General features: G+C 38.5%; 1 protein-coding gene across 11 annotated transcripts in view; it reads right to left on the bottom strand.

Annotated features, from left to right (window-relative positions):
* IPCEF1 (interaction protein for cytohesin exchange factors 1) overlaps positions 1–13019 on the bottom strand; it is a 205630-nt gene that overhangs the window by 48390 nt on the left and 144221 nt on the right. For all 11 annotated transcript variants that reach the window (XM_059176708.1, XM_059176710.1, XM_059176712.1 and 8 more), the window contains 2 exons: positions 3726–3799; positions 2148–2219 (listed from right to left, as the gene is read on the bottom strand). In XM_059176708.1, coding sequence (XP_059032691.1) covers positions 2148–2219; positions 3726–3799 — 146 coding nt within the window. The remainder of the gene's footprint in view (positions 1–2147; positions 2220–3725; positions 3800–13019) is intronic.

Genomic DNA, 13019 nt, shown 5'->3' with positions numbered 1-13019 from the left:
ATCCACTGGCTTAAAGGACCTTTTGGCTAAGAACTTCTTTAAAAAAAAAATTGAGATAGTAGAAAAATATCTATTCTTGCTTAAATAGATGGATGCACCAAAAAAACTTATATTTACATAAAAGAAGATGACAGATGTTTCCTGGGAGTTTGTTGTATATTAACTCGATGTGTTGGAGGAGCCCAAGTGTTAAGAAATTGATATACAAAACAGGAAGGTTCTTCCCACTGTCTGAGAAAGGCAGCTACCAACCAGTCTTTGTTTAGAAAGCAACTCTTCCATTACCCTTAATTACTTATCCCTGTACTTGTAAATTGAGGGTCCCTGCAGAACACACAGCATTTCTATTAAACGTAATTACCTTTCCCTACATTGTCCCTGAGAGAAATGTCACCACCCAAAAATGCAGTTTCCCGAGGAAGCAAACTTCTAAAACAGGAGGCATCTCTCCACAGGCCACTCCCTCCTTCCTCAGATTCTCTGTATCTCACCAAGAAACACCCAGCCACTTTATTTACTGTCTTAAAGTGGCCACCTCGGTAGGAAAGGGAGCTCTTCAGGTGCCCCTCAGAACAAATCTTTAAATGTCATCTGCATCATCTTGCGGGAGAAGAGAGAAGTTAACTGGAGGCCCAAAGGGATTGACCTTGATGCCGATTACACCACCCCAGCACGCCAGGAAGGACCACTGGGGACTAAGCAGTAATTCGGACCCTCACTATGACAGGGCTCCAAGTACTTCTGGGAAAGCCATTAAGCCTTTCACACACCATCAAAATACCTACCGCCGGCTAATCAATGGGATTCAGTTACCAATACAAATAAAGAGAGAAATAAAGAAATTAGTGACGTCTTTTGTCTTCTTTGGGGGCATCTGCTCTTCTTTTTCTCAGACTCTTGAGAAAGCCAAGGGGAGAAAGCTAACATCAGAAGAAGAATAGACACAACTTCTCTCTTCATTTAAGTAAATAAAAGTCTTGTTTGGAAGACCCAGTTTGACCGTTCCTTGTCTTGTCATTTAACATGGGGTTTCCCAACGGTCTGTAGAGAGCCGTTCTGCCCTCATCTGAAGGTTGTGGTGGCTGCTTAGGGAAGAGGTTGAGAATGTTTCCAGCTAGATGAGGCTGCTGAGGGCTGTCCTGTGAGAAGGGTGTGTGTGTGTGTGTGTGTGTGTGTGTGTGTGTGTGCAGCTTACACATGTTTATTGAAAAGGAGCTTTTTTCTTTAGGTTTCTAGAGCAAGAGGATAAAGAGAAATTAAATAGAGAAGACTGATATGGAAATCATTATGTATAACTAAACAAAAGAGATTAAACCATAAGCTCTCTGAATGAATTATGTATGTATTTTTAATTCTATTGCCCAAGTTCTGCCACAGTGGGGCACCCTAGTAGGTATTCCACAGACACATTTTTATTAGTTATGTGAAAGTAATGAGGAACACTGAGGAATCTGAGAATAAGGCCTCAGTTAAGTAGAAGGCCCTCTGATGCCTCAAGTGCCTCGTGTATATATGGCCTCATTCAATTAACAGCCATTGTGGTCACACTATAGTCTAAACCAGCAGGGGATGGAGTGAGGCAATATGCATTTATTCCACTTCTTTAAACAGGAAAGAAAAAAATAAAAACAGGAAATGGAGTTAGGGATATAAAATTTTATGTGAGATGTCCTCTGAACAAAGGACGTTTTGCAAAATTTTTTAGGACAGAACATGGATCAGTGATAAACACAGGGATCATCATGGTAATTACACAGCACATAAGAAATTGTATATATTTTTTTCACACAGAATTCTAAAAGCTGTGAGATTGGTCACAGTACTTTCAGGCTTTTCTCCCTGTGATGCTGATTCTCACTATAACATTTTCTTACAATGATTTCTGTCCTTTCGTCCTCAGCGTCGTAGTTCCCTCAGAAGAATCTTATTACTTCTCCCTAAAATAGACATTTTGATATATGTAGTTCTCCAAAATGCTTCCAAATGGTGGAGAAGAAAGCAAGAAAGAGCACTTTAAGTGCTAAGGAGGTTGATCCTTAAAGCAAGAGAAATAAATAAAATAGGATGAAAATATGCTTAAAACTCAAACACCTGACCAAAGTAATCTGTTCCCCAAAAGATTAGATTTAGCAATTTTCTCTACTTACACACTCATTTCCTGTGCATTCTCAGCCGCAAAATAAAAGGTCTTGATCTGTGGATGGCTGATCTTAAAAGCACTTGCAGGGGGAAAAACACAGCACATTAAGAATTAGAAATTAATGTAGTTGTCAATGGGTTTAAAATAAATCAAATGTAAGTGTGATACTTCATCTGCTTTCTCTGTAGATTTACAAAAAATAATTTAGTTACATTAAACATCCATTGCCTAATCTCTATTTCATGTAGAGAGCAGAGAATTAATTCATCATGTTGAAGCATCCAGAATAGGACTGAGTCTTGGCTAGTTGAAAGTTTCTATTTTAAACATATGGGCATATGCTTGTATTTTCATTTGCTCACTGCTTTGCTAGAAAAAGACAATAAATTAAAATTTACAATCTCAGAGGTGTCCCTTAAATGCTCAGATCAATAAAGCAAAATATTTACTCAAATTCAATCAAATGCATACAAGAATGTTATGTGTAGGAACCTAACCAAATATAGAACTTGCACACTGTGACAAAACTTTATCTAAGCCGCCCTCTATGAGTAAAGGAAAAAATATATTTATATTTATTTTCTTTTAAGAAAACTATAAAACACTGAACATTAGCAAACAATGAAGTGTTTCCCCTATATCATTAGATCAGAAGTCCTGCAGTACAGGTCAGCATTTTGGTAAATAACCAGTTTGGTCAAAACCACAAAAAGTAACACAATCTTATGTATCTCCGGACATGTGCAGCAACACTAGAGGGGCAGAGACTTAAAGCTAATGCCATTTTATTCGTTTTCTTAGAAAAATCTAGTCTGTTGCCACTACTGGTAAAACAGGTCAGTAGGAAAATAAATGCCTTTCTGATAAAGCAGGAAAAAATGTCAAAGGTAGAAAAAGAACCACAAGAAAAAGAGTAAGAGGGCACATTTGCAAAATGTGACTGGATGCCATCATGGCCAGAACCAGTGAATGGGAATACAGTTGGCTGATCTAGAGCAGTTCTGTGAGTTCTAGGCAAGTTCAGACTCTCTGGGCTGTTCCCTTCTCAAGGACCAGAAACTGGTATCTTTTTTTGGGTTCCTGTATGTTCTCAAATCTTTTGGACTTAAATTGTATCAGGGTATAATCCCAAAGTCTAAGATAACTCAGAGAATGCTATTTCCAGGATGACAGTGTTATGAACTAAAAAGAAGAAACAGGTCTTGCTAGTATAAGTGTAGCTCTGGAAAGTCCTATTGAACGAGTCACTCTCTTCACCAGCAAAATATCTTAACATCTGATCTCCTAGCCAGTCCTGGATGGGAGCTTGTTTTTTCATTCCATCTCAGACACGGTTGTTAAAAACATGCCGTGCCAAGGCTCCATGGGGTTTTAAGATCCATCTGTTCCACAAAATGAAATTCCAGAAAACAAGAGGTTAAAAGCTTCCACTGTTGTTTAGGATGCCAGCTCATAAAATTCAAGAATCTCGGACGTTTGGGTGTTATTCCACTAACTTCCAAATCACCACGTCACTCAAGAAACTAAAATTATGACGGGATGTTATTCTGGCTCAGGGTTTTGTGGAAAACGATAGACAACTTACTGCTTTTTCTTGCATTCAGATGCTCTCTCCACAGTGAAATCGGGCAGGTTGACAAATCCATCAGCCTTCTCTGCCTGAGAAAAATACATACAACAGATATGAATAAAGGAGTCAATCCTAGCAGTAAGTTTATAGAGATGATATACATTGAATAGAGATTGTATAATGAAATGAAATAGAATCAAAAGATACGTCCCTGGGTCAGCACTGGAGTTATCCAGATACAGATTTTATGAAAGAAATTAATATTCTCCTGGTAAGTCATCCAGAATCGTTCCATGAGAAGTAACATGACACAGCTTAGTGATGGCCAAGGTAGGGCATGCCTAAAACATAGCCCCCCACCTTTCTGCCTCCCTGGAAAATACCATCGCTAACCCATCAGAGCTCCACTCCCTGCTGAATTAGTAGGTATCCTCAGCATCATCCTCATCTCCAATAAGCCAGTTCTCATACTCCAGGAAGCTACAATCACAGAAGGTAGAATGTGATTAGCATCCTAGCATATGGCAGACAGAAGCTAGATTTTGGAGTTAACAAATCAAGGTTCATGTCATGTCTAACAACTTACTGGTTGTTAGAAGGCTTAAATGAGCTCAAATAAATAAAACGCTTAATGGATACTCAACAATCAATAGTTCTTCTTCCAAATCTGTAGGTAGTTCTGCAGGGATTAAACTACAGAGCCACATCTTGGAAAATCTCAGTTCTGTAATCAATTCCTAGGAGGCCTTTCTACAAAGGAAAGAATGCAGAAAAAAAAAGGACCCTTTTGGACATCACATGAATGTTCCTTCAAAACAACAAAAATTCTATAGGAAATGTAATTATCATTCTACCTCTCTGAGAATTTATTAATCTTTATGGATAAAATACAGCTGAACCACAAGAAGATTGGATTGCTTATCACAGATAGAACCCAAATCTTCTTCCATCTATACTGGTGTCTCTGAGTAGAGAAATACAGTCCACAAGATTAACCATAAATCAATCAGGGGCTAATTGGAGATAAGAAGAAAATTGACTTTGAAAATATAATCTTGGGAGTGGCTCAGTCATTTAAGCATCTGTCTTCCGCTCAGGTCATGATCTCGAGGACCTGGAATCGAGTTCCACATCTGGCTCTTTGCTCAAAGAAGAGCCAGTTTCTCCCTCTCCCTCTGCTTGCTGCTCTCCTTGCTTGTGTTCTCTCTCTCCGACAAATAAATAAAATCTTTTTTAAAAAAATATAATCTTAATTTTAGACACCCGCTAGCTATTAGCTTAGTGTCATGGGTCCTCTTACTTCACTTAATTATTCTGCAACTCTTTCCCTTATCCCCAACCAGAGTGCAAGCCCTACTCTTTCTTCAGAAAAATTAAACTGAAACATTCAAACTTATGCCTGTTCCATCTTCCCTCCCCTATATGAGTTAATCTATCCAAACTCTCCATTTGAAATACTTTCTTTGTATGAGACTCAAAACTCAATTCTAAAGGGAACTTCCTTCTTAAAAAATTATATATATATATTTTTTTTTTCATTCAACTCAACTATTTGTTGACAAACAGGTTACTCATCATTTTGCCGATCTTATCTAAAAAAGAATATAAAGTACTTAAAGAACATAGACTGTGTAAATCAACTTTTTTCTATAACACACAATGCTTCCTGTGGGTTCTTATCAGCATTTATAAAAGTATAGTTTTGAAAAACTGCTAGGCTCTGACAATTCTACTCCTAGATATACACCCAGAAGAAGTGAAAGCAGGGACCCAAATTAATATATGACTATGCATGTCCACAGAAACATTACTCACAATAAGGAAAAGATAGAAACAGTCCCATCAACAGGGGAATAGATAAACAAATTGTAGTATATCCACACAATGGAAGATTCAGCCATAAAACCAAATGAAGCACTGATACGTGCTACAGGGTAATTGAACCTCAATAGCATTATGTAACGTGAAAGAAACCACACACAAAACATCACACCTTATAGATTCCATTTATGTGAACTCTCCAGAATAGGTAAATCCAGAGACAAAACACAGACGAGTGGTTTCCAAGGGGTGGGGAAAGGGGGAATAGGGAGAAACTGCTTAATGGGTATGAGTTTTCCTTTTGGTGGGTTGAAAATGTTCAGAAATAGACAGAGGTGGTGGTTGCACAACATGGTGAGTGTACCAAATGCTACTGGATTGTTCACTTTAAAAAATGGATAATCTTGGGGTGCCTAGGTGGCTCAGTCAGTTGAATGTCTTGACTCTTGATTTCAGCTCAGGTCATGATCTCAGGGTCGTGAGATCAAGCCCTGAGTCAGGCTCCGTGCCGGGCGTGGATTATCTCTCTCAGGGCGCCTGGGTGGCTCAATGGGTTAAAACCTCTGCCTTCAGCTCAGGTCATGATCCCAGGCTCCCAGCCCTGCATGGGGCTTTCTGCTCAGCAGGGAGCCTGCTTCCTCCTCTCTCTCTCTCTCTGCCTGCCTCTCTGCCTACTTGTGATCTCTATCTGTCAAATAAATAAATAAAATCTTTAAAAAAAAAAAAAAGATTCTCTCTCTCTTCTCTGTCCCTCCCTCCACCCCCTCTTTAAAAAAAAAAAAAAATATATATATATATATATATATATATATATAGTCTTATAAGAATTTCACCTCAATTAAAAAACATAACCTATGTTAGGCTGAACCATTTTTATGTAAATTTCTATAATTTTGTTAGAAAGAAAACAACTTATATCTACTATTTGCTTCTATTTTCTCCCCTCATTCACTGCTATGACCACTGTTCCACAGAAGCTATAGTTACATGAACCCCAATGAACTTCATGTTGCTAAGTCCCATCAACCTTTTTTGGTCCTCACTTAACTGAACTCTAGTAACTGACAGTAAAACTCAAGGTCTAGGTCTCGACATACCTCATTTCTTGCCTTTCTGACATTTCCCTGTATTGATCCCTTTCTCCTCCAACTACTCCTTGCTTGCTTTCACGAAGTCCTCTTCTCTTGCCTTTTTCTTAAATGTCGGTGTTCCCCAGACTTCCAAACACAAACCTAATCTCTTCTCATTCCAGTACTTTCTGTCAGGGACCATATGCATCATCATGGCTGCATGTATCACCACAGTTACACACATATTCAAAATCAACACCTCAAACTGGGATTTAATCCGGAGCTCCTGTCCCAGAGATCCAACTGCCTGGCGTGCCTGTTCACATGAGAATTCCATAGGTTCCCTCCTACAGACTGAATATTTGTATTTGCCGACCTCAAATTCCTATTCTGAAGCCCTAAGCCCCAGTGTGATGGTATTTGGAGGTGGGGCATTTGGGAAGTAACTAGTTTCATATAAAGTCGTGCGGGTGAATCCCCCATAATCAGATCAGTGCCCTTATAAAAAGAGGAAAAGATCGGAGTCCTCCACCTCTCTTTCTCCACCGAGTAATGTTACAGCAAAAAAAAAATCAGCCATCTGCAATCCAGAAAGAAGGCCCTCACCAAACACAGAGTCTGTCAGCACCTTGACTTAGACTTCTCAGCCTTCCAATCTATGAGGAATCAATGACGATTGTTCAAGCCACCAGATGAAGATATTTTGTCATAGCTGTACAAAGGAAGACACTCCCCAAGAGTCACACATCCAACACCAAACTTACTATTTTATTCCACAAAACACCTGCTCCTCTTTTTTCTATGCTCTCTACTTCATTGAATGATATCACTTTCAATCCTGTTGTCAAAAAAGGAAATGTGGCAGACATCTTTCACTCTTCCATCCCCTTCTCAGCGCACAAACAAGTCATCGCGGAGATGTATTACCAGTGCCTCTGTCCCAGGATTCCTTCCATGCACCACCTAGCACCTCCCAACTTACCACTGATTCTCACCTCCCTTACTGTGAAGTCTGGCAAGCCATTTTCAACCTTCCTCTAATTTTGTCCTTCCCTCCAATATGATGTCCAAATCACAGTCGCAGCAAATCGTGACTCCTTGAACACACTTCATGTCACTTCTCTCATTAAAATCCCGCACAGTTCCCAGTGGCCCTTGGACCACGTCTGAGTGCCTCAGCAGAGCAGGAAGACCCTTCGTGATCCAGGCTTGTGTAATCACACACTTTCATCCCCCCCCCCTCACTCAACCAAAAAGACACAAAAATTTCAAACAAAGAAAAAAACTATACTCCCTTTTGAGCTGAATTAAAATTGACACCAAATTTATGGCATTATCATTCTGTAGACAATTTATTTTCAGAACAAAAAGCCCATCTTAGATGACAATATAGAATCAATCAACAAAAACTGAAATATAAATAAATTAAAAATCTCCATCAGGGTGGATTTTTTTTTCTGTACAACTGAAATGGCTGAGAGTCCTTCAACTAAGAACCAAAATGAATTTGAGTAAAAGATTCCTTAGTTTTTCCTCAATAATCCTTTCCTTCATTAAGAAAGGCATCTTTTCATTGTACTAAAGACATTCAAGCTGTATTCAAAATCACAGATAACTGTGTCAAATTTGCCTTGGCTTATTTGACTTGCAAAAATGCCTTAAAAAAGACAATCACATTGGGAAAATCCTAAAGGAATGACAGTTTTCTCCTCTTCCTCCTCCTTCTTCTCCTCCTACCCCCTCACGTCCCTCATTCCTTGTTATACTAACCAAAATAACTTTTCTCAAATGTATCCTTCCTCCTCAATAATTCCTAACTTTCTGAAAAGTTACTTGAAAGTTCTGCATCAGTACTTGAAATTTACCCTCTGTATCCTAATGTAATAAAAATATTGTTCTTTGGGGCGCCTGGGTGGCTCAGTGGGTTAAGCCTCTGCCTTCGGCTCAGGTCATGATCTCAGGGTCCTGAGATCGAGTCCCGCATCGGGCTCTCTGCTTGGCAGGGAGCCTGCTTCCTCCCCTCTCTCTCTGCCTGCCTCTCTGCCTACTTGTGATCTCTCTCTGTCAAATAAATAAATAAAATCTTAAAAAAAAAAAAAATCTTGTTCTTTGGGGGTGCTTGGGTGACTTGGTCAGTTAAATGTCCAGCACTTGATTTCATCTCAAGTCATGATCTGAGGATCATGACAGCAAACCTCACCTCAGGATCCATGATCAGCTGGGAATCTGCTGGGATTCTCTCTCTTCCTGTCCCTCTGTCCCTTGCCTCCTCCCATTCTTGTGTTCTTCTGTCTCTCGCTCTCTCTCTCTCTCTCTCAAATAAATAAATAATTTCTTCAAAAAAATCTTGTTTTCTTGCCAGATGTAACCAACCATCCTTTCATCCTTTGGCCATCGTGCAACCTTGTCTTACCAAGTCTACCAAGTGAGACAAGTCTACCAAGTCTACCAAGTCTACCAAGTGAGACAATACTATTCCATGTCTGGTACAACAGTCAACAATCTCAGAGATACTCTTCCTCACATATGAGTCCATCCACCTCTGCCAGCAACTTTGATTTGATCTCATTGGGATCCCATCTTTAGCTGCTGTATTAGATAGCATCAAGTACACTTTTTTATCAAAACTGTTAGTTACACATTCGTTTATTCAACAAATATTTATTATGCACCCTATTTCTAACACACACTCTGTCAGATATGTGAGGTCTATCAGTGGACAAAACAGACAAGAGATCTCTACCTTTGAGGGGAAAAGAGACAATAGCTCAACATATAAACACATTTATCAACATAAATTACACAGCCCATGGTGGTCTGTAATTGCTATGGAAAAAAGATAAAGTGATCAGAGTAAAAGGGTTCTGACTCTAAGCAGGACAGGTTGTCCTTGTGCTCTGAGACTTATAATACCCTTCCAAATTTACTCCCTAGATATAACTCCACAAATCAACTTAAGTGTGACCTTCTCAAAAACTTTCCCCTGTTCCTCTAAGCCTAAAATAAATGTCCTCCTCTTTGTGCCCAGAGGCAGGCTATGCTTCTATACTTCTCTTCCTGTATTGAGTTATCTGACTATTTCTCTGTTTTTCCAATGCACTGTGAGCTCTTTGAAGGAAATGATTTTGTCAGCTATTGTTATATCATTAGTACTTGGGACAGTGTAGGCGCTCAATACATGTGAAGCAAAAAAAGGAGTTTTATGCATGAATGAATGACAGGAACATTGTCTTTTTCCTCTGACAATAAAGAAAGTGCTAAAACGAGATGCAGAAGCCACTTTGCAAAACTGGCAATTTCTAAAAAACATAAACATATTATTACCATACAACCCTGCAATTCCACTCCCAGGTACCCACACGAGAGAAACGAAAGCTTATGCCCACACAAAGATGTGCATGCAAATATTTGTAACAGCATTACTCATAATAACCCAAAACTGGAAACAATTTAAATATCCATCAACGGGTAAATAGTGTGGTCTACTCATACAATGGAATATTGTCTAGTGAACTATCGACGCTTGGTAAAAGATGGATGAACCTTGAAACATGACTCTGACTGAACCTTGAAACATGATGCTGACTGAAAGCCAGAAATAAGAAACCACATATTACTGTAGGATTCCTTTATGTGAATGTAGAGAGAAGGCACATAGTGGGCTTGACTGGAGTCATGGTTGGAAATGAAAATTAACTGTAAATGGGCATGAAGGGTTTTATTGATGTCATGAAATTATTTAAAACTGATTCATTATGATAGCTTCATCACTCAGTAAATTTACCAAAAACTATTAAATTGTAAATTTTAATAGGGTGAATCTTATGATCTGTCACATATCTTTCAATGAAACTGTTTTTAAAAATACAAGATGCAAGGAAAGTTTGGGGAATAGAAAACCATAGTGAACGCCCTTCTCTTTGGGTATCAGTAAAACTTGAAAGAAGGCAAATATGAGGTCTCAGATGTTTCCATTGGTGACTCAATACGATTAGTTCAAACTTTAGGCAAAATTGGTTTACAATTTCCCATATTCTATAACTTAAGCTAAATTATGGCTTCAGTTTTGGACTATAGGAATTTTAGAGACAAAGATATTTTATATAGAATTTGCCACACTTTGGACATATTTTTTAAAATTAATTGAAATGGGGCATCAAATTTTAATATTTAAATGCAAACATCAATATCCACTGTCATCGATAATGTTTGACTCTTTCACATTACAAATACTTTTCAAAATAGACAAAATCACCTCACAAGTATCTACGGATATCAGAAAGGTAGAAGGATAGACCTAGAAAAATAAGAGTGATATATATGTATATATATATATATATATGTATTCCAGAGTAAGTAGGTTAAAGAAGACCAAATCAGAAACAAAGGAAGTGTGATATAGGAAACTGTTATATGTTTCATGGTTAAAAATAAAAAGTATAATTATCTCTCTATTCTCGATGGAATCATAGTTCCCTGATTCTAAGAAACCTGTTTTTTACACTGCAATAAATCTGAAATCAAAAGGTACCTTAGAATCTATATGTATTTTTAGTGCCTCATTTCCACCCAAAACCTGATATTAAATACATTGTGGGTCTTTAAATGAATAGAATCTTAAATCAAAGGGGAAAAAATAGTTTAGGAAAAAAACTGTTTCTTTGTAAGATGTTTTTGTGTTTACATTTGAACATGTATTTAATATTCTTGTAATGACTTAAAATAAACGTAAGTGAGGTCATCCAGTGACTACCAGAATCAGGAGAAGCTGCAAAACTCCATTTTCTCCACATAAACCCATAGTTTGCTCAGTTCAGCCCTGAAACCCCCAGCATGCTGGAAACAAGCAAAATCTAAACTCTAAGCGGAGCCATACTTTCTCATGTTATCCTGAACAGTTGTTCCTAACTCTCAGGGTACACACAGACTGATGACCATTATAGAAATCTGGATTATAGTCTCTAAAATGCAAACCAATGTAGAGGAAAAGAAAAGAGGACCTACAGTCAATTATGAAAGCTCTAGCTCTACAGAGGAGCAGTCATTCTCATACACGGCTGGTGGTGAAGCAGAACATAGCCCAATGGTCAGTAACTGGCAAAACAGCATTACCCTCCGACCCAGAAATACAACTTCCAGGATCTGTCCTAAATAAATATGTGTAGTAACATGTGCATGATAATGTTCTTTGCAATAACAAAAGAATCCAAATGTGTATCATCAGGAGACTGTTGAATACAATGTGACATCCATAGGCAATGAATAGGTATATTCCTATATATTTGTACATATATATGTATATATGTATTTTATGTACGAAAAGAGATAGGATATGCCTCTGCATATATGCATGCTTATATTTGTAGAAGGAAACCATTCAGGAAATGCAAACACAAAAGGAGGGAGAAAAGAGGGTAGAGAAATAGGAAGGAGAGCAAGACTTATCTGCTTGCAATTTGTTGCATAGTTTTGACTTTGGAATTAGGCAGGTGATTTCTATTTTTTGAAAAAAAAAAATTTTAATGAAGCAAGTCCTAAAAAACAAATGAACCTAACTGAATCTAAACATGGTGATGTTGCCCCCCCCCACATTATAATAACTACTCCAAGAAACCTTAAGAGCCCAGAATTTTGACGATACATAGTTGGTGGAAATAGGCTGAGGACATTCAGTAGAGACACTGCTATTTTTTTTAGATAGTTTTAAGTAGTTTCTTCCAACATTCCCCCCCACACACACACACAAAAGAACTGCACAGCACCCAAAGGCTCCCTCATTCTCTGCCTGTGTTAGAGGCCATCGCGCTGCTCTGTTCTGATAAGCAGCTCATCTCCCTCTTCCTTTAACAAAAGGAAATGCATGCACGTTCTGAACTGTGACCTGGACCTGCAGGCCGAGAGCTGAGCTTATTAGCACCGGGCTGTGACAAGCACTGCAAGGGAAGCAAGAAAAAATGTATGCCTTTGTCTTGTCTTCCTCTCTTCTAGATATGGTAAGCATGCCTGACAGTGACGAAGCCTGAAATCCCGTTAAGAAACATGACAAACTTGAAAAATATCCAATAAGAGCTCACATTTACTGATTCCCCCCAATGCCCTTGAGGTCCTACCGTCATAGCCAGCAGAGGGAAATGACCACAGCTGGACGCCAGAATTTATGAAACTGATCGGTTTTTAATCTCGCCACCAAACTAGGTGAGCATCATAAATGGGAAAGCTATGGGGTTATTGTTAAAGAAACGGTACTCAGACCAGAACCCAGAAATCAGTTAACTAATTCTAAATAGGAGATAGAACAGTCTCAAGCAGGAGCTAAAATAGAAGAGAATCTACAGTCAACAAACACATGAAGAAGAATCCCAGATTTAGAATTGGAATATTTCAAGGAAAGCCACTGATGATCTGATCTTAATTAGAG

This window comes from Mustela lutreola, chromosome 6, assembly GCF_030435805.1.
Source record: "Mustela lutreola isolate mMusLut2 chromosome 6, mMusLut2.pri, whole genome shotgun sequence".
NCBI classification, from domain to species: domain Eukaryota; kingdom Metazoa; phylum Chordata; class Mammalia; order Carnivora; family Mustelidae; genus Mustela; species Mustela lutreola.
Note: the sequence above shows the minus strand (reverse complement) of the source record. Positions and strands in the feature narration are given on the sequence as shown.